We start from the raw sequence: 23,440 nt of genomic DNA, 5'->3' as shown, positions 1-23,440 counted from the left end.
TGTTTCACATTCCTTTTCAAAATTTTTAACTTCTCTCTTTATTTAATTGAAAATACCATTATACTACTAATCTTTTTAAGTATACATACATTGAAGAATGGTTAAGTATTCTCAGTTAATAAGTATATTACCTCATAAAGTTCCAATTTCTGTGATGGAAGCACATTAAATTTATTCAACATGTTTTCCAAAAATGCTCTTAAATGGTCAAATTGATGTACAGTAGATTTCCTGAAATTCATTCTTCCCATCTGTCTCTATGTATACCTGACCAACATGTCCCCCTTCTCTCCTTGCCATTAAACACCCAAGCCTCTAGAAGCCATCATTATACCCTTTACTTCTATCAGGTCAACATATTAGATTCCACAAATGAGAGAGATATCTGTTTCTGGATTATTTCACTTAACATAATATCTTCAGATCATCTATGTTTTCACAGATGACAGGATTTCATTCTGTCTGGCTGAATAATATTCTGTTGTGTATTTATACATTTCTTCATCTATCATTTGTTGCTGGCTTTTTAAGTTGATTCTCTATCTCATCTATTGTATAGATTGTTTAATGGGAATGTTAGGTGTCTTCAATCTTCAGTATCATTGCAAACTACAAAACCAATATACACATAACATAATACTAAACTATCTGAAAAACAAATAAAAAAATCTCATTTACAATAGATGCCAAAAATCATACAAAGGAATGATTTTGACCATGCAGATTAAAGATCTCGTCTCAACATGAGACCTTTAAAAGATTGATGAAAGAAATTGAAGAAGACATAAATAGAATGACATCCCATGTACATGGATTGGAAGAATTAATGTTACTAAAAATTTTTTACCACCAAAATGATAAACAGTCAATCCATTTCCTATAGAATAGTAAGGATCATTTTCACATAAATAGAAAAAAAAATTACAATTTGTATGGAACTAAACTCACACACACAAAAACCTAATAGTCAACACATTCTTGAGAAAATGACAGTATTACTTTAAAAATGTACTCATCAAGATCTCCTTTGCATCTACATTAAAATCTATTTTATTAGTCCCTTTCATATTCTTCTTCACTCTTACCTGTGGATGTATGTTTTCAACATTTTATTTTATAGTGTATCATCATTTTGAAATGCTATTTTGTTTGAGAACATAATACTGTATGTATCCCTTCCAGTCTGTTTCTAATAATCTCAATAGAATTGATGGATGCATAAGTGATAGCTCGTTAGAAAGATAGATAAATAGATAGATATATCAATAATTTATTATTACTTGCTTCTTTTCAATAAGGATTCACATATTTCCATTTCATTTCACTTATTAATTTCTTTTCATTTGCTGTATGCCTTTCTTTTGTCAGAATTAAATCAGATGAGCAACTCATTTCGTTACTCTTCTGGTTGAAATGAGGTCAAATTATCACCAAGACTGACTCTTTATAACTTTTCACATTTATGCTTGAGGAAATTATGGTTTCACGAGCATGTAAATATCAAAATGTCAATGAATATCATTTATATGCTGTCACTTATTATTTTTTATGATTTTATTTCAAAAAAGTTTTACATGTATCCAACAAAATATGTGACCTTTTTTTTTTTACCATATATACCTCATCCCATCACTCTCACTCTGTTTTTCTTTAATTTTAGCTCCCACAATTCTTAAGAATCAAATAATAGAGATAATACATGTGAATTTCCAATTAATTATATCCATCAACTTACTCTCTCAACAACACATTACTGTTGGTATTTTATTTGTGAGGAAAATGATACTCAATAAGTTTTTAATTTTCCCAGAGTCATACAAAGAATCCAAAGATTCTTCCTATTTGACTCCTAGGTCATGGCATCACCTCTTTTCTGTTATGCGAAGCATAATTTTCTGAATTAAACTTCTATATTGTCTCAATTCCATATTGTTTCACTAAAACATTGGTGGATACCAATAAATACCCAGAAAGTGATACATATCATGTATACAGATGAATGTAATAGAAGCAGGATGATTATCAGGGAAGGATAGCAACATTTACACTGGCTAGCATGTACCGAGTGCTTGGTATATTCCAGATACTGTAATAAATGTTCCACATTTCATGATACTTTTGACAAACCTAGTAGTGGATACAATTATTCAAAACTCCATACAATGGTGGAATTTAATATCCATGTGACTTACTGAAATCTTGGACTGTGTTTGATAGTATTTTACCATATTATCCTTCTGTTTGCACAAACCCACGGAGTTCAGTGATCCAGGAACTTGAGGATAAAACTGAAAAGACTATGATTGATGTTGTAAAAGAAGACAATGCTCCTGAGTGCCCTTCTCAGGGAAGTGATGTGATTAGAGTGGTTCTTTGGAAAGATTGATTTTGCATTTGCAGAACATATGGATTGAAGCTTGGTGGGCAATCCAATCGCAAAAGGAAGCCAAGATTCACTAATGGAATTGCAGGGAGAAGTACATAGATCCAGGATATGCAAGTCAGTGGAAACATGAAGGAAGAGATAGATTCATAAGTTACAATGAAGGCATTGAGAAAATAATATAGTGACTATTTTTGATGTACATAAGAGAAGGAGATAGTAATTCCAAAGCAGCTAAGCAAATAAAAAGAATTGATGAATTTTAGGCACATCAGATATTATTATTCATTTGGACATGTTTTCTATTTTTTCATATTATTTTTAATTACTGAAATATTTAAGTCATAAAGTGTTTCCTAGGGAAACATGTATGCATGTATAAATATATGTATCTGAAAGTATTATATAGGAGTAGTATATATAAATATAAATATGTATGTGTGAAAGAGGTATATATATATACATTTCCTCAGATAACTTACAGATTAGTAGTTAGAGGGTAGTTTGGAAGCTAAGATAATAATGTAAATTAAAATTGCTTAGAAAGAGACTAGACCTGCAAGGACTAAGCATGATTTTTCTTTTAATCAGATAGGAGAAAGAAGAGGCCAACAAAAAATAATATAAATGAAAAACCAGGGTAAGAGTTAACAAATCTGAACATATACTACATGGATAGAAAAAGACAGCTACTGGCTCATGTAGTGATGATATAACTTTTGTGATAAGAGAAAAAGACTCTTATTCTCTTGTTTCTCCTTCCATGCACTACATTAGGATTGCAGTTTGTGTCTACATCTATAGTCAGAGTAAAAACAAGGATCATGTATATATCACACACTCAAATGTGGGTGCCCTTAGAAAGTCTTTTCTTCCTCCAAGATATACTACATTCACTTTTTATACATTTATCTAACTAAAGTTATAATTACTGTGATGTTATACTTAAACCAGTAGTCATTACAGAGTCACATGGGCATGGATTGAAGGATTAACAGTCTTACTAAGGGCAAACCATGTTGGTTTGTGTTTCTCTTTTGTTTTGAATCAGAACTCCCTGTGAAATTTTCAATCAAGCATACAAACAAAAAAGCTTGAATATTTAGATATTAATGTATGAAAAATGAGAATATTTATGTATTATAGTTCAGATACATTATTTTAAAAATTTAAAATTTGTATATCCAGATGTGATTTTTAAAAGCACTATGAATTTTTTGGATGCATTAGTATTCCAGACATTTATCGCTGAATCTTAGAGTTATAGCATAATGTACTTCATAGGATCTCTAAATAATTTACAGTTACTAATTAAGGCTTATATATACACTGCTATATTTATTTACAGTGCACATATCCAAAAGGCCATAAACTTTCCCTGCTGCCTCTTGCCCACTAACACTTATGTTGCACATTTTAATATAATTTACAGTGATTTTTCTTTCAACTCCAGCAAATAAGGCACATTTGACTTTTGATTGTCATTCATGATTTTTATATGACTACTCGATGGGCATCAGAATGTAAATTTACATTTATAGAATTTTTATAAATCATGGTATATATATGTACATAAATACACAGGCACACAAATATTTCTTTATGTATATATAAATAAGTTCTTTCTGTAAATATCCGTGATAATTTTCTTTTTCACAGTTTAAAATAATTTTAAATGTAATAGGGAAAAGAGAAAGAGATTGAAAGACAAATTCCTTTAGTGTTTAATGTGCTTCTACATAATTTTGTTTCTTAAGTACAAGTTTTGTTAATCACTAAGATTCTTTTTCTATCATTTCTTTTCCTCTCACTCATTTTGCTTTTGAGATAATACTTTCTCAAAAATGTTATGTATATTAGAATCTAAAAGTTCTCATTACAATAGCATATTGAACTTGAAATAATATAAGTAATGGATTGATATAACACACAAAGGAAATATTTTATAGATATTTTTTCACATCGAGAGATTAACACATCAATTTCTCAACTTAAATTTTACTTTTAGTTAAATAATCTATAAGTGAAATTATAACATACAGCTTGCTGTTTTGTTTAGTTCAAATAGCAGCATTCTCTGTACTTAACACTTTCTATGGTTAGCAATATAATTTTGATGAATAAAAAGAAAATGCATTTCTCATTTTCAACAGAAATTATTACTTATGATAATGATTAAATGAAAATATATTCTTACATTTTAATTATCCTTTTTATCGTTCTTTCTCTGTATCCCATACACACACACACATACACACTCAAAGACACACAAAAGCCTGTTTCCGTTGAACTCAAATTATATGTCTCTATTATACAGAAAATGGACCAGTAAACCATCCCTTCAACAAATGAAGTGCAATTCTGAATGCTTTGTTGTTTATTTGCTGTGATGATAAATATTTATTTGTGTATACTTTCTGACAATCTGAAGATAAAATTCAAGTGCTTATGCAAGCTTTGCAATAAAAATATTTTAAGCACTCTAGACAGCAATTTTGCTTTATTCCTAATTCTCATAGCACCACCTGTCTCAGTAATGGCTATCCACATAACCTGAGTCATGTTTCCTTGTTTACTCCTTCCTAGATGTACCATCGAGTCCCTATGGAGTGAAGATCATAGAGCTGTCACAGACCACAGCCAAGGTTTCTTTCAACAAACCGGACTCCCATGGAGGTGTGCCTATTCATCACTATCAAGTGGATGTCAAAGAAGTGGCATCAGAAACCTGGAAAATAGTACGCTCCCATGGAGTTCAAAGTGAGTTCACAATGTGGTAATTCGAGATGGCCTTTACTATAACTGTGTAATTAGTTTTTATTTTCCTTTAACTTTTTCTTTTATTTCAACACAAATTAGAAAGTTTTCCATCTTTAGTGAAGCTTGAAGGGTTTAACAGAACCACCAAAGTGCAATTCTTTGGGAATGAATTAACTTTTAAAATTTTGTTGATGAAATGACAATGCTGATATGTTAGGTGCAATGGCTGAATTTTTTAAAATGTGTACTTCTTTTCTATTATCAATAGTTTTCCATTAATAAGTGTTAAAGTCATATTGTAAAATGCGGATATCTTCTATGAGGGAGCTTCAAAATTGTATGTAAAATGTGTAGTAGCAAAATCAATGCATAGATTCAACCTTGCAGCCAAAGAAACTTTGAATACCACTTTTCCACAAAGTTTTTCAAATGTCCTTGTATATGTATTCATGAGCAAAGTATAAAAATTCATCCTCCATCTAAAGTTTATTTCAAAATGAATATATTTTATTGTTTTCTGAAAGCCCAATTTTTTACTGAAAATCATATCATTTTGAATCATAGAGTTGATTGATCCTGAGAAGTTAGAACAATTTTTGGAACTTCTTTTACAAGTAGAGTTTTATTATATGGTGAAAATTGATTTCCTGGCTATAAGAAGAAGAAATTAGCGTAGGAAATAATAAAAAAAAAATCGCCAATGTCAGACTCTCTGAGTTAGAATGTACAGATACCTTGAGAGATCTACAAAGGCAGAACAAAATAGTAAGGAATTTAATCCTTCATACTGTCCCTCCTGTGAAGACTATGCCTTAGTATCAAGGCAGATCAGTCAGGGTTCAACAAAAAGCAAGAAAAAAAAAGTGAGGAAAGAACCAATACCAGTGAACATGGAGGAAGTAGAAATTAAGCAATTCTTGTCCCATCAGTGTTAACATCTGATTGCTCAACTGAGAGTAACTACATTTGTTTGTTTTAAAAAGCCAGTCATCAACCACTGAACACACACTACAAATAAAATCTCCAAACAGGTGAGCTCTTATTATTTCTTTTAATGATGAAACATTATTTTGGATAATGTTCTTTGTGGATATGTAATATATTTAAAAGATAGCATACAAAGTGAATAAATGAGTGGTATCAACTACTGAATTAAAACTATTATTAACTTGGATACAGGAAGATCTTGTTTTGCTTAATGATAAAAAACAAGGGAGGATAATAGGTGATTGGGATTGATTGTAGAATTCTGTAAATCAATACAAAATAGAAACCGGATTGCTTCTTACACTACTGAACACTCAAGACAAGTACAACCATGAATAAAATATTGTTAAGTCTAGATATGCCATAACAGTATACACCATCCTAACCCTGTCACCCAGAAGAGGATATTAGATTCTCCCGAGACTTCTTAAAAAGTTCTAAGAAGATGGAGGATTTATAATCATCTCAGTGGGGCTCCTATGATTAAGTTAAAAAACCTAACTCGGTACTCCTTGTATCCATCTGTCATAGCAGATTGTTATGCCTTAAAGACTGACATATAGTACACATTTGAGAATTTACAAGAAATCACTGACTCAGAAATTAGGATATTCAGCATCCATATGATAATCACATTTTTTACTTGTTTGTATATGTCATGGAACAAAATGTGAGTCTGAAACTTCTTCCGTGAGCCTAGAATATCAGCATGGGAAGTTTCATGAATGGCCTCAGGCTGGGACGTCTTCATCTCACCAAGGAAACTAAAGACTCAGAAGTCCCATCGCTGGGGGTTTCCTCTACAGAGGAAGATGTCTGTATCAATATTTTTTTTTCCTCATTTACTTGCCTGTCTCTTTTTTAAATAACAAGTTTCTCCAGTGAGGTAATAGTCATGTAGCCAACCCATGCCTAATGTCAATGCAGTATAATATAATCCAGCAACTACTCTAAGCCATTCTTCCAAATTAATCTAAATGTATGCTAATCTTTTTTTTTTTTTTTTTTTTTTGGAAAGGCAGAGTTAGACAGTGAGAGAGAGACAGAGAGAAAGGTCTTCCTTCCATTGGTTCACCCCCCCAAATGGCCACTATGGCTGGAACTACGCCAATCCGAAGCCAGGAGCCAGGTGTTTCCTCCTGGTCTTCCATGGGGTGCAGGGCCCAAGCACTTGGGCCACCCTCCACTGCCTTCCCGGGCTACAGCAGAGAGCTGGACTGGAAGAGGAGCAACCAGGACAGAATCCAGTGCCCCAACCGGGACTAGAACCCGGGGTGCCGGCGCCACAGGTGGAGAATTATATGCTAATCTTTTTAAAAGTCCAGTAGAGTCCTGCACAGCGTATAATTTATAGTATCTTGTATAGCAATCATATTTTCTCTGCCCCCCATTACAGCTGGACCTTATCTTGGGGAACTTAGAGGTGGTATGAACTAAATCTCCTCCTGAGAAGAAAGGAGTCAAAATTTCTTTTAAAAATCTTTATTCAAGAGGCCGGTGCTGTGGTATATCGGGCTAAGCCTCTGCCTGCTTGTCAGCATCCCATATGGATGCCAGTTCTAGTCTTGGCTGCTCCTCTTCTGATCCAGCTCCCTGATATGGCCTGGGAAGTCAATAGGAGATTGCCAAGTGCTTGGGCCCCTGCACCACTTGCAACCCAAAAGAAACTCCTGGCTCCTGGTATCCAATTGGGCCAGCTCTGGCCATTGGAACCATTTGGGGGTGAACCAGCAGATGGAAGATCTTTCTCCCTGTCTCTCTTCTCTCTGTAACTCTACCTATCAAATAAATAAAATCTTTAAAAATTATTTATTCAAAAACCAGAGTGACACAGAGAGAAGGGAAGAGAGGTGAGCGAGAGAGAGCTGCTGTATCACCTCCTAACTTGTCACAACAGTCAGGACTGGGCCAGGATGAATCCAAGAGCCAGGAACTCCATCATGCTCTCCCACATAAGCGGCAAGGGCCCAAGTACTCGGGCCGTCCTTTGCTTCCTTCCGAAACACATTAGCAAGAAATTGAATCAAAAGTGGAACAGCTGGGACTGGAACTGGCACTGGGATGTGAGACGCCAACATTGCAAGTGATGACTTAACCCACTGTACCTATTGCTGCCTCTTATTTTTCTAATGTCGTACTTCTCTTTAATCTGCTCCTGTCATCTGTGCTCTCTGTGTGACTGGCATCTAAATAGCTAATTCTGGGTGATGCAGCAATGAGACGCAAATACATTAGAAATCTTCTGGAGAGAGTTTCTGCAGATAGGATTCTGCTGTGCCTAACCTTAAGATGTCTCCTCGCCCTGTCTTCAGCAGGTTTTATGTGAGACTGTTGTCCGCCAACTTTATTCCATATCCACTTGACTCAGGGAGAAGATCCACAGCCTTACTAAGCTAAAATGTTTGGAGCTACATAGCTTCATAGCTGGCATTTTCTTTAGTTCCCCCCACACACTCCAAAGAGACACAGAAGGTAATTGAATCTTATGCAAAAAAAAAAAAAAAAAAAAAAAAGCCCAAATGGAGATGGAAATGCCAGACCCATGCCTCCTCCATCAGTTGTGAGAAAAACAGTCTGTGGATTCTTTCTGTTATTTGACCACTTTCACTAACCAGGAACAGATCAGACAACATTGAATCCTCTCCAAAGGAGAAGGCTCATTATTGCAGTGGCAGGATTTTCTTCTCCTATGTGCTTTGTTGCTCTTTGATAGTTCTGTGTTTGACATTTTTTACTTCACGAATTGTCTCAGATGAAAATTCTAACACAAGAACATGTCCATTCCATTTTCCATATAGTTTTCTCCTGGGATGATGCTATTCTATTTGAGATTCAGTGGAATTTTGTAATTAGATTTATTTAATGCTGACTTTAGATTTTATATCTCAAATGATAATGTAATCTCATTTTATATTTAAGCTCATATTTTTAAGAAAAGCAAGTTACTAAGGGCCCTTAATACAGTTTCCATATTCATAACATACATGAATCTGAATACATAACAAAAAAGAAAAAAATAAATGCAATATCCAGTTGGAGAGACAAGCTGAGTAACTCTATTGGGATCACTGCTGATATTCTAGGATACATGTCTGATATTTACTCTTTGTTTCCTAGAAAAGATATATTTATGAAGCAATGCAGTGAAGTTATTCATCAGAATAACAAATGATTTATGCTTTTAAAAAATGTGGTGTGGGCCAGCGCCGTGGCTCCCATGGTTAATCCTCCACCTGTGGCGCCGGCATCCCATACGAGCACCAGGTTCTAGTCCCGGTTGCTCCTCTTCCAGTCCAGCTCTCTGCTGTGGCCCGGGAGTGCAGTGGAGGAATAGCCCAAGTGCTTGGGCCCTGCACCCACATGGGAGATAAGGAGGAAGCACCTGGCTCCTGGCTTCGGATCGGCATAGCTCCGGCTGTGGCAGGCATTTGGGGGGTGAACCAATGGAAGGAAGACCTTTCTCTCTGTCTCTCTCTCACTGTCTAACTCTGTCAAATTAAAAAAATATAGTATGATATAAATGACCATGGTTGTTTTATTGTAAATTAATAATAAAGATTTGATTGTTGGAGTGAATAACAAAGTTTTCACTTAGGCTTCCTACCATCAGGATACATATTGTCTTACTTTCACTATGGTTTCATTGAATCACTGTATCCTTTAAAGTGATATTTCGACAACCTGAATCACATACTTCCCATCAGACAGGCTTAGATCTTTTCAACACTGCCCAGAATTACTCTTTTATCTTGAGTTACCTATAATAAGCTTTCACAATCACTGCTTCTTGGAAGTGTTCTCAAACTCAAATTCTCTCTTTTCCTAGAATGTGTGATTGGCAAGCAATAATACCCTCTTTCTTAATTATGTTGCAGTGTATATATTTAGAAAGGCAAAATCATATCTCATCATGTTTATTATAATTTTCACGTATATCTTATCTCCTAGTTTATAAGCTCTATAAATTGACCTAGTATCCTTGGTCATCTCAGTATTTCAAATGCTGCAAGCCTATTAGAGTAGATGGAATTTTGAAATGTGGTAGAGGTACGGAAATAGAAACAAAAGATTATTTTTATCACCTTCTGTTTTGCTCTTTATTAAGTGAATCCATTGTACAGCTCTTTTTAATAAAAATGTTTCCACAGAGTAACTTTCAAATGGAAACAGATTCAGTGTATTTTTTATGGATCAAAACTTTTGAAAAGTGTGAGGAGAAAGCATAATTGGGCAAATGGAATAGTAAGAATGAAATGCAGGTTGCACGAATCTTCAGCCAACTAGATGAGGCCCTCTAAAGAATGGTGTCCATCTTGAATGGACAACCTCATGGATGATACATTGTTAGTTAGCTGGACATTGTAATTTAGTTGATCAATAGTCAGGTGATGATGGTGGCTTAGGTTACATAGCCACATGGTCTGATCATGATCCTTGCACATTCATTCATTCTTTATGGAGACTCAATACCATGCCACCAGATTTGTCATTGCTGTTATTGTTGTTATTCATGTAATTTTTAAAAGTACATAATTCCATATGGCACAGCATTACCTTAATTAAGAAACTAAAGGACATTTTGTAATTCTCCCATTGGGCTTGCTACTAATTCCACATAACATTTCTTCCCTTTTTTTTTTTTTTTTTTTGACAGGCAGAGTGGACAGTGAGAGAGAGAGAGAGACAGAGAGAAAGGTCTTCCTTTTTGCCGTTGGTTCACCCTCCAATGGCCGACGCGGTGGGTGCACCACACTGATCTGAAGCCAGGAGCCAGGTGCTTCTCCTGGTCTCCCATGCGGGTGCAGGGCCCAAGTACTTGGGCCATCCTCCACTGCACTCCCGGGCCACAGCAGAGAGCTGGCCTGGAAGAGGGGCAACTGGGACAGAATCCGACGCCTCAACCGGGGCTAGAGTGTGTGCTGGCTCTGCAAGGTGGAGGATTAGCCTAGTGAGTCGCGGCACCGGCCCTTCCCTTTTTTAATATATAGAATAATAATAGTTTCACAAGACAAGTCATATGGTCCAAGCGACAGGGCTTCTTCACCAACTGCCTGTATTATTTATCAGAATCTTTCTTGGTGCTATCACAGTTCAAATTTGGTATGACAGACTTTTGTGCCACTTAGTAAATTGGTTATTGTTTTTTTTTTCAGTACCTCGCAGAAGTCTCAAAACTCAAACTCACTAGCATATATTTTGTCACTTTTTTGCTTCATCAGGAACTCCTGGTATCTTATGCTTCCAGGATCTATTGTTCCATGCATAATTATCCATTTGTATACCCCAAGATGCAACTAAGGCAGTAAAGTGCTCTGTATAGGAAGATGAGACCAACTAGATTAGGCAGAAGGGAAGCTTGAATGAGACTTCTGTCAAGTGAGCTGGCCCCTGCTTTCCTCCCTGTTTGTTCACATGCCAGCCTTCATAAGAATTACAGACTAGGATGAGATAGTTCTTTGCACCTAAGCGGATAATAACTCTTTGCTGACTGTAAACCCTCAAGCTTTAGATTAGAAGGAGCTGCATTTAAATTTATCTTCTACCACAATATGTATTTAAAATTACAAAGGGTTATAAGTGAAAATTTTAAAACTGATCTGAGTTCATGGATTGTAAAATCTCATAGAAATTCATGTTATGAGATTCTAGAATGCATGGGTCTAGCTATGACTGGGTGCCTATATATACCACATAATTTATCTCTTTACTTATTTAGCATGATTATTTAACTTTTTATATTGCAAAGGTTTCTGATTATTAAATAAATCATCAGTACACATTTAAACATTCCATTTTTTTTCTTGAGTATAGTCCAAATTATCTGTTAGCTGCCCTTAAAACCAAAATTGGCATATATTAATAAGTGAGAAAATTAGTATAAGGAGATTTTACATTTTGAGAAATTGTTTTCTTTTTAAAGAAAGCAATAGCTAGCTAATGAGCTAACAATTCTGTAGGTCAGAAGTTCAGGGTCAGGGCCTGCACTGTGGCTCACTTGGTTAATCCTCCGCCTGCGGCGCTGGCATCCCATATGGGCGCCGGATCTGGTCCTGATTGTTCCTCTTCCAGTCCAGCTCTCTGCTGTGGCCCGGGAAGGCAGTGGAGGATGGCTCAAGTGCTTGTGCCCCTGCACCTGCATGGGAGACCAGGAAGAAGCACCTGGCTTCTCGCTTCAGATGGGCACAGCGCCGGCTGCAGTGGTCATTTGGGGAGTGAACCAATGGAAGGAAGACCTTTCTCTCTGTCTCTCTCTCTCACTGTAACTCCGTCAAATAAAAATAAATAAATAAATAAGAAAGAAGTTCAGGTTCAGTGTGACTAGCTTTCTTCTCAGTTTATAAGGCAACAGTCAAAGTGTTAATCTTTGGAGTCTCTGTGGAAGAATGATCTTCCAGTGTTTGTTCAAATTCAGTTTCTTGTAGCTATAAAACCAGGGTTCATGTAGACTTTTTAGGGTGACTTCACACTTAGAGTCAATTCATACTCCCTGAAAGTGAAATAAATCTCAAAATGTGCTAATTCGGATATCTTCTAGCCTTACTGTTAATGTTACATATAATAATTTTGTGGTTTCTTGCAATCTATTCAGATAAGAATTCTGAATACTGGCTAAAGTAGACTAGACAGCATTAAAAGATTTTAAGCATTTCATTCAGTGAAAGAAGTGCGTAGGAAAGTGAAGGATTTAAAAGAAGTTTAGAAGCAGACACTATTCTTGTCCATATGATCCCTTCGGTTCTTAGTCCCATCATTATGATCAATTGTGAACAGAAATTGATCATTGAGACCAGTGAGATGGCATTGGTACATGCCACCCTGATGGGATTGAATTGGAATCCACTGGTATGTTTCCAACTCTACTGTTTGAGGCAAGTCAGCCTGAGCATGTCCCAAATTGCACATCTCTTCCCTCTCTTATTCCCACTCTTATATTTAACCGTGATCACTTTTCAGTTAAGTTTCAGCACTTAAGAAGAATTGTGTATTGATTACAGTATTCAACCAAAAGTGAGAATGATCCAACATGGGAGGTGAGATGCACAGCAGACCCATAGAATGGCAGATGTCCTAAACAGCACTCTGGCCTCAGAATCAGCCCTTAAGGCATGTGGATCTGGCTGAAAAGCCCACGAGAGTATTTCAGGCATGGAAAGCCAAGACACTCTGGGGGAAAAAAAAAATAAATAAATAAAAAACCTAAATGAAAGATCTCTGCGAGTGAGATCCCAGTGGAAAGAACAGGTCATCAAAGAAGGAGGTACCTTTCTCTGAAGGGAGGAGAGAACTTCCACTTTGACCATGGCGTTGTCTAAATATGATCAGAGTCAGTGAACTCAGGGGGCTTCCATAGCCTCGGCAGCTCATGACAAGAGCCTAGGGTGATCACTGAGGCCATAAACAAGAGTGTCAATTTGTTAAGTCAACAATAGGAGTCACTGTGCACTTACTCCTCATGTAGGATCTCTGTCCTTAGTGTGCTGTACATTGTGATTTAATGCTATAACTAGTACTCAAACAGTATTTTTCACTTTATGTTTCTGTGTTAAACTGATCTTCTGTATATAAAGAGAATCGAAAATGAATCTTGATGTGAATGGAAGGGGAGAGGGAGTGGGAAAGGGGAGGGTTGCGGGTGGGAGGGACATTATGGGGGGCAAGCCATTGTAATCCACAAGCTGTACTTTGGAAATTTGTATTCATTAAATAAAAGTTTAAAAAAAAGAAGTCTAGAAGCAAAGTTGGGTTCATACCAGGCAGAGAGTAGGCCAGGAGCCACGTGGAGCGAGCATGCAGGCAGGGAAGCAGAAGCAGACAGCCAGAAGGCTGAGCGCCCACAGGCATGGAACGGGAGGGCCCACCACACTCCAGGCCATTTATTCACTACCAAAGGGGAGTGCTTACATAGTCTGATGGGCAGGTGGGCAGTCAGGTGAGATCAGATAGGGGCATGAGATCACAAAAGGGGACAGGATGAAGATGTGGTCTCCAGCTTACATATTTAATAAATTTGTTTTTTGAGTTTATTTTTTTTTAGATTTTAGATTTTATTTATTTGAGAGTTAAAGTTACAGACATTGAGAAGGAGAGACAAAGAGAAAGGTCTTCCATCCACTGGTTCACTCCCTAAATGGCCACAGAGGCAGGGGCTGGATTGATCTGAAGCCAGCAGCCCGGAGCTTCTTCCAGGTCTCCCACCTGGGTGGAGGGTCCAAGCGCTTGGGCCTTCTTTTGCTTTTCCAGGCCATAGCAGAGAACTGAATTGGAAAAGCAGCAGCCTTTGGGATGCTGGCACTGCAGATGGAGGATTAACCTCCTGCACCACAGCACTGGCTACAGATCTAATCAGTTTGATTCTGTATACCTGACTCTATCATTCCCTCCTCAGGGATTACAGACCTTAATCTTAAAGGATGTTGAAAGGCATAGAATCATCATATTTTCTATGGCTGCTTCCTGCTTATTAGGGGTGTAGTGCAGAGTCTCTGCCTATCTCATCTAACAAATTTGTTTGATGAGCTGGAGAATTTTCAGTCATCACCAATGGCTGTGTCCCCTATATGGTCAGTTATTCTTAGAAGTCATTGAGTTCTGAAACATATAAGTTTGTTAATTAGCATGAGCAAAACTGGAACAAAACCAAATTTAAATGGAGTGCCCCATAAAATGGAAAGAATTTAGGGACTCCCAGATAATGGGTGGTGATAGGCTACCCTTATGCAGATTATAAACCCATTTAGCTTGAGCATGAAGAATTAAAATAGAAGACCCATTAGGAGTTTTATTGTCAATAACAGCTCCTGGAAAGAATTAAAATAAGAGGCAGATGTAGCATTTTTGCCTTAAGCAAAAGCTTTATTTATCTTTTTGCTTTTGAAGAGGTACTTAAGGTCTCGATTGGCTTATGGAATGCTCAGCTGTGTCTTTTGAGTTCACCTGTGAAGAGTCAAGCTGTAGAAGCTTAATCCCAATTTTACTGAGTTAGTCATGCTCAGTAGCACCTATTAGGGTCCCGTTCATTTAGGCTGCAGCCGATCTGAAGAGGATCTTTCTATGAATGGCTTGCTCAGTAATTCCTAATGTTGTAGCTTCTGTTAAAAGGTTTTTTTTGTTTGTTTGTTTGTTTGTTTTAATTCTTTGGAACACCTTTTGTAGCTCCCCTGTCCAGCACCGTGTGGCTGTATCAGGGCCTTTTAAAGCTCATGCAAAGGTTTATAATCCAAATCCTGGAATCTGTGTTCCACAGAATCCTGTCATCAGTGGTTCTCAATGTAGGAGTTTCTGTTAAAAAGCTCCTTAATTCTTTGGAGCAACTTTTGTAGCTACCCTTTCCAGTACAGTGTGTCTGTGTCAGGGCCTTTTAAATCTCATACAATGGCTTGGAAACCAAATCCTGGAATCCAAATTCCACTGAATCCTGCCATTTCCAGAAATGTCCTTAGCTGCTTTTAGTCTGTGGTGACCCTATACGTAGAATAGCTTCCTTTCTCTTGACTGAAAGAGCATGCATTCCTGGGGTTAGAATGTATCCCAGGTAATCTACCTCTGGTTTAGAAACCTGAACTTTTGTTTGGGAAATTGTGTATCCTCACTTCCCCAGATTCTGGGTTTAGTGGAATGCAGAAGAAATTACTCCTTAGGCAAATGTTTAGCACACAACAATATGCATTGAAACAACAGTCTCATTAATAGTCCTGAGGCCTTTAACTCTGTACTCTGTATTTGACCTTAAAACACACAAGATAGGAATATCACAGGGATATATGGATCTAAGAGTACATGTTTAAGACACTTAATTAACTTTAAAGAAGCAACTATGAATGCAGGCAATGGGTTTTGACACTTAGGCATAACTAGAACTTATGACACATAATAATATAACACACTAGAATGAAGTAAATCTTTGGGAACAAGTTTTACCATTGGATTGGAAGAGGAGCAGCCAGGACTAGAAACGGGGCCCATATGGGATGCCGGCACTTCAGGCCCGCTGTGCCACTGCTCCGGCCCCACATCCGAGGTTCTTGACGTGAGCTGTCTAGGCTATGGATGTCTTTTGAGTCCACAAACTCCATCAGGATTTAGACAGAGCCGTAAGCAAAGTGGAAGTTCTATCCTCCCTTTAGAGAAAAGTATATCCTTTGATGACTACCTCTTTCCACTGAGTTTCACCCAGGGAGTTCCTCCATGTAGGGACAATTTTTGCATGAGTGTCCTGGCTTTCCATGCCTGAAATGTTCTCATGGGCTTCTTAGCCAGAGCAGGATGCCTTATGGGCTATGAGGTCATTGAGTGTTACTTAAAGTGTCTGCCATTCTGGAGTCTGCTGTATGGACTGCTTCCCATGTTGGAGCATTTACTCCTCTTTGATCCCTTCCATTATTATTACTGAACACTTAACCCTATTGATATGATCACTTTAACCCTTAGTCCCATCTATGTGATCACTTTTACACTTGAGATGTTCCTTTTCCCATCTAGCTCAAGGGGATTTAGGATCCCAGGGCAAGTTTTTAAATGTACCCTTAGAAGTAAGTCTGTAGGAATGTGTATAGAATTATAAAGTTTTAAAAGTCCATTTGTAGGACCTGAGAAGATAAAACAAACACAGCTCTTCAGGAGCTTTATTATCCTTAAGCAGTTAACATGGATACACTGAGTTAGTTATAATTCCTTAAGCATGTGACTTGGATGCATTGCATTAGCTACAATTCTGACACCTTATTGTCTCCATTTGTGTACCAAATGGGGCCATTATTTTACCAAGCCCAGTGAGGGTATTTTAATTTTTTTTCTTTTTTATTATTGTTTTTTTAAATGTCACTTAGTAAAGCAAAGTGAATAATTAAAATAATAAAGACCAGTGTTAAAGTTGTCAGTGTAAGCTAAGCAAGAAAAACCAGTGTGAGAGCTGCCAATTTAAGCTAAAACAATGAAGAACAGCATGGAGGACAAAATAATACCTATAGTTAAAAAATAATAAAAAAGTTACTCTATTTAGTCAGGCATGTGGCAGGCCATGAAGACTGCCATTTTGGGATTGAGTCTGTTGCCCATCTTCTTGTAAGGGCAGAAATTCCCATGGGGGCTTCCATCTTGGAATGGAAGTCCCACCCTCTGCAGCAGGAAGTGGAGCCTCCATCATGTATAATGCTATCAGGTTACTTGGCAACCAAACCGGTTCCCCAGCTCAAAATTAACAATTGAAAGCATGTTTGAAAACCCTGAGGCAAAACAGAATTTTGGGTACCATTTAAAAAAAAAAAAAACCTTCCTAAAATTCTAACCTTAGAAAATATGTAAATTGTCTTTAAAACATATTACAAACAACTTGGAAACTTTAATATATATCAGTAAGCTCTCACAAACTCGAAAACTAGCCCTCTGTGAAAATCCTTCTCATCTCTCTGCCAGAATTCCATTAGCACTAACAGCACATTTTCCTGAAATAATCAAAGCAAGGAACAGTGAAAAGAAACCAATCCGTGCATTTTCTGAAAACCACAAGTGCCAAAACTCAGAGGAAAACTGCCTATGCGCTGTCATTTGTGAAAGGGATTAAACTGTCTGTCATTTTGGATGAAAACACTGGCCAGAGCTGTGGGTGTGGCTTCTTAGGCAGCTGAGGCAGGGCGGGGCTAGTAGAGCCATGGACAATGGCTGCTAGAACTGAGCATGGGCCCTGCGCAGGAATCACAAAGAGGCTGTGCAGCCGGCCCAAGTCCCTGCAGAGTTTTGCACCAGCAAGAGACCAGTGCCTGTCCTGAAGGGGCTGGCAATGGCTGGCAGAGCAGACAGCTGTGGCAAAGTTGGGCTGGAGCGTGTGCAAGTGCCAGCGCATTTCCCCAGCTGCAACTCTGTTGGCTTCTGTTTGAGGAGTGGCCCAGTTCCCATAGAAACTGGAGGAGTCTTGTGTACATCCTGTGCACCTGTTGCGGTGGCAGGAGGGATTGGCAGCTTCCAGTCCCATCTCCTCTCTCTTGGCTCCTGCTCCTCCCCCAGCAATGCACACACCTTGGCAGCTGGTGGGGCTGGAGCAAGGCGGGTGGCAAGAAAGTGCAAATTCTTGAGGAGCAGGAACCCTCCAAAGTTGGGTGTGCACAGTGAGCACATGCTCCCTAATCTAAGGGAAAGCCATGAGTGCAGATCAGTGAGGGAGTGAACTGTGGAAAGATGAGCAAATTTAGAAGCCATGGGAAGCCGGTTCTTAGGTTCTTGCCATGTTGCCCCTTTTTTTTTCCTTTTAAACCATTCAAACAAATATAAATAAATATTGGGGAGTCCCTACATTATTAAGGGTCCCATCTGGGTCGCCATTATAATATTGTCCAGCCTTATTAATAATTTCAATATTAATAACCTTGTGTGTTCTTGCCATCTGTTCAAAGAAGAGTTCTGAATATTGTCTCAAAATAGATCAGACGACATGATAAGTTTTTAGGCGTTTGATTCAGTGTTAGAAATGCACAGGAAAGTGAGGGCTTTAACTAGGGGAGAAGGAAATCTAGAAGCTAAGTTGGGTCCATACCTGGCAGAGAGCAAGCCAGATGCCTCGTCGAGCAAGCATGCAAGCAGGAAAGCAGAGGCAGAGTGGAGGCCAATAGGCCATGTGCTCCGAAGGCACAGGGCAACAAAGGGAAAAGTCCTTCGTTGTTTCTTTGAAAGTGATGGTGTTATTACAGTCCCAAGGTAAGGCCACTTTGGGAGTGTTGAGGATGATACAGGTGGTGGTACCTATAATGTGGGATGGAGCATAGTATAAAGTATAGGCTGAGTATCTGCACTCATGTTAAGTGATGTTTGGGAAGGAGGGCTGCATTGAGAAAAGCTTTAATGTGAGAAGCATTAACTCAGGAGTGCCCTTCTAAATGAGAAAGCCACGTTCTCTCCAGATTAAGATATTAGAACAAAGAATATTATAGTTATATTTGGAGTCAGTGTGGATATTTGCTTGTTTATCTTTGGCTAGTGTGAGAGCTTGGGAGAGTGCAATAAGCTCTGCCTGTTGGAAAGTAGTTTGGGGTGGCAAGAGTTGCACCTCTAATAGAGTGTGTTTAGAATGATTAGAGATGCTTCCTTGTATGATTGCATATCCTGACACATAGGGTGGTGTCTTTTGGGAACTACCATTGATGAACCGGGGGAGATGGATGTGGAGGGTCTTGGAGAGGCTCATCTCTGATATGAGCAAAGGGGTTGAAGATGAGATTTAAGACCTTGCTGCAATTATGTGTTATAATTTGTGAATCTTGGGTAGGGAGGAGGAGGAGTGCTGCAGGGTTTAGAATGGGGCATGCTGAGAAGAATAAGGTAGGGTCTACCAGGATTTGAACCCTGGAAGGTGGAATGGAAAGAAATGCCTGATGGCTCAGCAGGTTTTGGTGGTGGTGAGGTGAATGAATATCTAGGAGTGAGAAACGAGACAGCTTGGAGACTTCTGGTACAGGTAGGGCCACAGCTGCAAGGGCTAAGAGACAGGGAGGCTACCCTCTAGAGATCAGATCCAGCTGTTTGGATGGGTAGGCCTCAGGAACCCAGGTATCACCTCCCCTCTGTCACAGAAGGCCGAGAACCTGCCCTTGATTGGTGTGGACAAAGAGAAAGAAGGACTTGGAATTGTCAGGGAGATAGAGAGTGGAAGCATGGGTCAGGGCCTGCAGTAGTTTTGTGATTAGGGTTGTGAGGGAAGAGGGAGTGGGGAGGGGCTCATCTAGAGGCCCTTTAGTGCCCTCATAAAGCATATGTGAAATAAAGGAGAAGTTAAGGATCCATATGAGAAAGAAACTGAGCAAGCCCAGGAGGGAGAGGAGCTCTCTCTGAGTTTAAAGTAGTGGATGCTGCAGGAGCTGGGAGATACCTTCATGGGTTATAGACCAGGCTTGGTGTGAGATATGGAGACACAGATGTGTGATGACACTAAAGGCTATTAGGGCTTTATTGGGGGAGAACCTATATCCTCATGTGGCTAGGGTGGCAGAGCCTTGTAAACAAACTTCTCTGGAGGGACTGCCAAGAAGGGGGTCATCCATATGTGGCAGGAGGTGGTCAGCAGTGAGGTCTATAGTGAGGAGATCTCATTGCTGAGGCCCCGGGGGAGGATGGTCCAGGTTAGCTGCTGGGACCGTTGAGAATCAGGGTCTTTCCATGTGGAGGCAAAGATTCGGGATCAAGGGGGATTGAGAAGTCATCCTTGAGGTCTAAGACTTGAAATGGGTCACACTGGAAGAGATAGAGGATAGGAATATATAGGGGTTAGGATTGATGGGGATGGGTAGAGGCAATGGCTTCATTTATTTTGCACAAGTCTTGAATGAGACAATAAGACCCATTGGACTTTTTGATGCCAAGACAGGGGTGTTGTGTGGGGAGTATACAAAATAAAGGGAGGCCTGAAGAAGATGGTTAATTATGGGCTTAAGACATGGCAGTTGTTAGGGTTTAGAGGGTATTGTTCTTGTGAGATGGAAGCATGGGTTTTTTTTTGTTACCCAGAAAAGAGTGATGTTGGATGATGCCAGGGTTGTTAATGTCCCAAACTAAAGGAACAACAGGGGGCATGTCTTCAGGCAGAGGAGAGGGGGAGATGGAGACCTGGGGGCTGTTAGAGGGGTGGAGTTGGAGACAAAAGATCGAGGTGACATCGAATGGTGGTGTGATGAATGAGGCTTTTAGTTTAGAGAGCTCTCTGTCCATTAGGGGCATGAAGGATTGTGGCATCACAAGGAAGGCGTGGGTGAGTCAGGGAGCCAAAGGAGCAGGGAAGGAGTGGAGTGACACTTGTTTTGATGGGGATGCCCGAGATTCCTTTAATGGGGATGTCAGAGTGACTTTACCTGCTATGCCACAGACTGGCCCCCATATAAGCAGTTTTAAGAGCACAATGATAATTTCCACCTTACTGTCCCTCCCTCCCTCCCTCACACCCAGCCTCCCTCCTCCTCCCTTTTTATCTTACTAAACTGCCATTTCTTTGAAAATATGTTTACTTTTTCTCTTTGGTTGCTTTTTGTCTACTTCAAGGAATTTGAAGTTTACTTATATGTCTTACTGTGAATATCTGTCATTTATATCACATGGGATTTAGTTTGACTTCTGAATCTGAAGAACCATGTTTTCATCAATTACTGGAAAATATTGTATCATAACTTTCTTGAATATTATACTCTTCCTCTTTCTTACTGTTCTTTTATTCTGAAATCCAAGTTAAAAATGTGTCTGAGAAGCTAAAATAACATATATCTTTATATTTTTTATTGTTTCATTCTTTTCGATCTTTGTTCTGAGTTAATGGTAATATCTTCAGTTCTATCTTCCATATCACTAATTCTATATTCAGATATGCTCAATCTGTTACTTAACTTTTCCATTAAGTTTTTACTTTAATGATCACATATTGAATTTATGTAAGTTTTACTTAGTTGTTTTCCAAGTTAACTTGGCATTTCAAAATTTTGTCCTTTTTAATGTTTTTTAATCTTTTATGCATACTTATTCTATATTTGAATTTTGAAAATCATAGTTTACGAAATTGATGCTCAAAAATTCAGCAGAATCTACTTAAGCTGACCTATTTGCTGGTGTATTTTATGACTTCTATATTGTGGTCACATATTTTGCGTATTTTCTTTACTTGGAGTAATGCAGTACATGAGTTTCAGGTGCATCACTCTACAAAAGATATTTCTTTGCATCTGCTATTTGGGAACCCAAGAACATTCTAAATTAATTTGTCCTTTTATGTTGGTAAGAAAGTTTCCTTCCTTCCTTCCTTCCTTCCTTCCTTCCTTCCTTCCTTCCTTCCTCTCTTCCTTGCTTCCTTCCTTCTTTCCTCTTTCTTCATTTCTTTCTTTCTTCCTTCCTTCCTCCCTTACTCCCCTTTCCTTTCTTCCCTCCCTCTCTCTTTCTTTCTCCCTTCCATTGAGAGGTAAGAAGTGGAGCATGTAAATGGGGTGAAGACAGAGAGGGAGAGAGGAAGAGACAAGGGGGACACACAGAAAAGTATTACATCCACATATCCAAATAGAAATACGCCCAACAGCCAATATTATGCCATGGTGACACCAAAAGACAGGAACTCAATTTATGACAGAACTGCTTGAGCCATCACCTGAGCCTCTCAGGATGTGTGTATATGTTTGTGTGTGTATGTGGTGTGTGTGTGTGTGTGTGTGTGTGTGATTGCAAGAGACTGCAATCAGAACAGAACTGGGGCTCAAACCCAGATACTCCAATATACAGTATAGGAATACCAAATGGCACCTTAACCATTGTGTCTAACCCCTGCCCCTGATTTCTTGACTTGGAATTTTCTCATCCATGAAAGAACATCTGCTGATTCACTTCCCAGATGGCCACAATGGTCAGGGCTGGGCCAGGCTGAAGCCAGAATCCTAGAACTGTATCCGGGTATCCAGTATGAATGGCCATCTTCTGCTGCTTTCTCAGGCACGTTAGGAAGGAATGGACTAGACATGGAGCAGCGGGGACTGGAACTCATACTCATATGGGATGCTGGCATTTCAGCCAGCAGCTTACCATGCTGAGCCATATCACAGCCCGTGTGTTTGTTATTTTTCAAAGAAGTATTTATCCAGCCTCTTATCAAACTAGATTCAAGGCCTTTGTCATAAAAGGTTTTGTTACCAGCAGTCAAGTGTGTGTGTGTGTGTTTTCTATCCCAACCTTTTGTTTCTATCCAATAACTTTGAGGATCCTGGTTCCATTCAAAGATCTTAGATTCAGTTTCCCACTTTGCATTTTTGTGTGCCGACTGAGTCTATTCAAACCTAGTCTTCTATATCAGAGACCTATACAAAAGCTCCAATAATACAGTACTATTTGCACTCTGACTACTATAAATGATCCTAAAGCAATTACATGGCTGCCCCTCTAACTTTAGGTCTCTGTATGCAATTCACTTTTGATGTTTCAGAATTTGCTTTCCTTTACTGTGAGATAATGTGCACATTAAAATAATTTATTTTGAAAATGGTGTTTGCAATTTGGAGTCAGAATTAAGGCTTCTTTTTCTGGCTGTCTAGGTGAATGTACAGGTATAAATCTGAAGGTATTTTTTAAAGCTTGGCTATAATTTTGAATAGTTCATAGATGTTTCCTTTGTGTTTGTTTATGAGCCTCGGGTTGTGTTACTAAAGTATCTTGAGAATTCCAAGATGGTGGAACAGGGAACAATGTACTGCACTATACTAGGGATACAATTTTTTAAAAAAATGTAGGAAGTATACTCTCAGGGGATAATTAGAGAGAAAACCACAGTGGAAATTCTACAGAAGGAATAGAAATGCTGTAGAA

The 23,440-nt window shown here is 38.5% G+C and overlaps 1 protein-coding gene across 6 annotated transcripts in view; it reads left to right on the top strand.

The window, feature by feature from the left end:
• Positions 1-23,440, top strand: part of NCAM2 (neural cell adhesion molecule 2) — a 604,741-nt gene that overhangs the window by 466,738 nt on the left and 114,563 nt on the right. For all 6 annotated transcript variants that reach the window (XR_011388335.1, XM_051819201.2, XM_070073156.1 and 3 more), the window contains one exon: positions 4,970-5,143. Coding sequence is in view for 5 of the 6 variants with exons in the window: in XM_051819201.2 (XP_051675161.1) it covers positions 4,970-5,143 (174 nt within the window). In the remaining variant the exon portion in view is untranslated. The remainder of the gene's footprint in view (positions 1-4,969; positions 5,144-23,440) is intronic.

This window comes from Oryctolagus cuniculus, chromosome 4, assembly GCF_964237555.1.
Source record: "Oryctolagus cuniculus chromosome 4, mOryCun1.1, whole genome shotgun sequence".
Taxonomy (NCBI): Eukaryota; Metazoa; Chordata; class Mammalia; order Lagomorpha; family Leporidae; genus Oryctolagus; species Oryctolagus cuniculus.
This window is presented reverse-complemented; position numbering and strand designations above follow the sequence as displayed.